Genomic DNA, 2096 nt, shown 5'->3' with positions numbered 1-2096 from the left:
TTTTACTGCTTATGAGTTTACTGCTTATGAGTTTTGTGCCTATAACTTTATGAATGACCCTGCAAAATACTGAAATTTTTAGACTTCATTTTCTCATTACAAACATAAAGATGTAATTTCTGTTTCTTTTGTTTTTCATAAGAACAGTTAACATATCCTCCATTTTTTAAAAGAAGACCCAGATGACCAAGAAACAAAATCAAGAGCTAGATTTATTGAGTACCTGGATACTGCAGAACATTAAGCCTTAGGCATATCTACATTCATTGAGAGATGCACAATTTGTGAATCTTTCCAGAGCTAGATGTTTACAAGACTAAACTCAAGCAGGTACTAAAAAAATTAAAGAGAAATGTAAAGGAGAAACATTCAGTACTTTCCTCCTTTATGCTTCTCCTTCTCATTACCCGTCTAGGATCCACAATCCTATTGACTGCTGTCATGGGCTAATAACCAACAGCTAACATACTTGCAAATTGAAAAAAAAAAATTGAATAGAAAACGAGCAAAACTTGTTTTTGGAAAACAACATTTCCAATAACAAGGACTCTGCTGTTCTATCATGTTTGGGAATAGTGTTACTATTCATAAAAAGGTAAACATAAAAGTTTTTCTCACAGTAAATTTTTTGAACAAAATATTTTTACCATATGGACACGGATCTGCTTGGTCTTTGCACCATAGACAAGTGGATTGAGAAATGGAGGGACCAGCAGATAAGTGATAGAAAAGAGGATGTGAATATAAGGAGGGATGTGAGAACCAAATCTATGTGCAAAGAAGGAGAAGAAACCAAGGGAGTAGAACTGGAGGAAGACACAGATGTGAGCGACACAAGTGTTGAATGCTTTCAACCTGGCCTCCTTCTGAGGCAAACGGAAAACTGTGATGAATATCTGTATGTAGGACAATGTGATTAATACAATGTCAAGCCCAGCAACAGTGAAGGCCACAAACAAACCATAGATTTTGTTGACCCTGATATTTTCTGCAGCCAGTTTCACAATAGCCATATGTTCACAGTAGGAATGAGAGATGACTGTTGTATGATAAAACTGTAATCGGAGCTTTATCAGTACTAGGCATGCTGCTACAAGAATGGCTGCCCTGAGTGTTACCACAGCTGCTATCTGAGTGACTAAGTGGTGAGAGAAGATGGCAGCATGTCTGAGTGGATAACAGATGGCTACATAGCGGTCCAGGGCCATGGCCAGCAAGATGCCTGACTCTATGCCCTGAAGTGTGTGGATGAGCCACATTTGAAGCAGGGAAGAATCAAAATATATCTCTGTTACATGAAACCAGAAGATTCCAAGCATCTTGGGCACAATGCTTGTGCTGAGAGCAATATCTGTGACTCCTAGCATGCCTAGAAAAATGTACATGGGCTGATGGAGACTGTGTTCTGATTTGATGATGATCAGAAGCAAGGAGTTTCCAATCATAGCCATGAGATACATGGCACAGTATGGAATCCCAATCCAGCACTGCACAGACTCTAGGCCTGGGATCCCTATTAGTGTCAACACAGAAGGCATGAAGACTGTGGTGTTGGAAATGGACATAGTGTCCTTGGGCCTCATGATGCAAACAAAAGACATATCTCAGTCCATGCTACTTCCTTTTCTACTTCTTATTTTCATCCAAAGTCATCATAGTGAGTGTGTATGATTTTGGTAGATCTCTCAGATCCTATCATCCACCTCATATAATATCATATAAAATATCATATCATATCATCATCCATATCATATAAAAGGTAAAAGAAAGATCCACAATGACACATGTTTTTAATAATGGCATGCATAAGCCCTGTACCATCATAAAAATTATATTAGCATAACAGTGTGATTGCGTTAGAACCAACCAAATGCTTGAGTTCCCAGATGGCACTAGTGGTAAAGAACCCACCTGCCAATGCAGGAGACATAAGAGACACAGGTTCAATCCCTGGGTCGGACAGTCCCCTGGAGGGGGACGGAGCAACTCACGCCAGTATTCTTGCTTGGAAAATCCCACAGACAGAGGAGCCTGGTGGGCTACAGCCCATGGGGTTGCAAAAAGTCTGACATGACTGAAGTGGCTTAGTACATACT

The 2096-nt window shown here is 39.8% G+C and overlaps 1 protein-coding gene across 1 annotated transcript; it reads right to left on the bottom strand.

Annotated features, from left to right (window-relative positions):
* Positions 1-614: 614 nt before the first annotated feature.
* LOC122450236 (olfactory receptor 52A1) lies at positions 615-1565 on the bottom strand. Its single transcript, XM_043482461.1, has one exon. It carries the CDS (start codon positions 1563-1565, stop codon positions 615-617), a length of 951 nt encoding a protein of 316 aa, XP_043338396.1.
* Between the last annotated feature and the right edge of the window lie 531 nt (positions 1566-2096).

This window comes from Cervus canadensis, chromosome 11 (genome assembly GCF_019320065.1).
Source record: "Cervus canadensis isolate Bull #8, Minnesota chromosome 11, ASM1932006v1, whole genome shotgun sequence".
Classification (NCBI taxonomy): Eukaryota; Metazoa; Chordata; class Mammalia; order Artiodactyla; family Cervidae; genus Cervus; species Cervus canadensis.
This window is presented reverse-complemented; position numbering and strand designations above follow the sequence as displayed.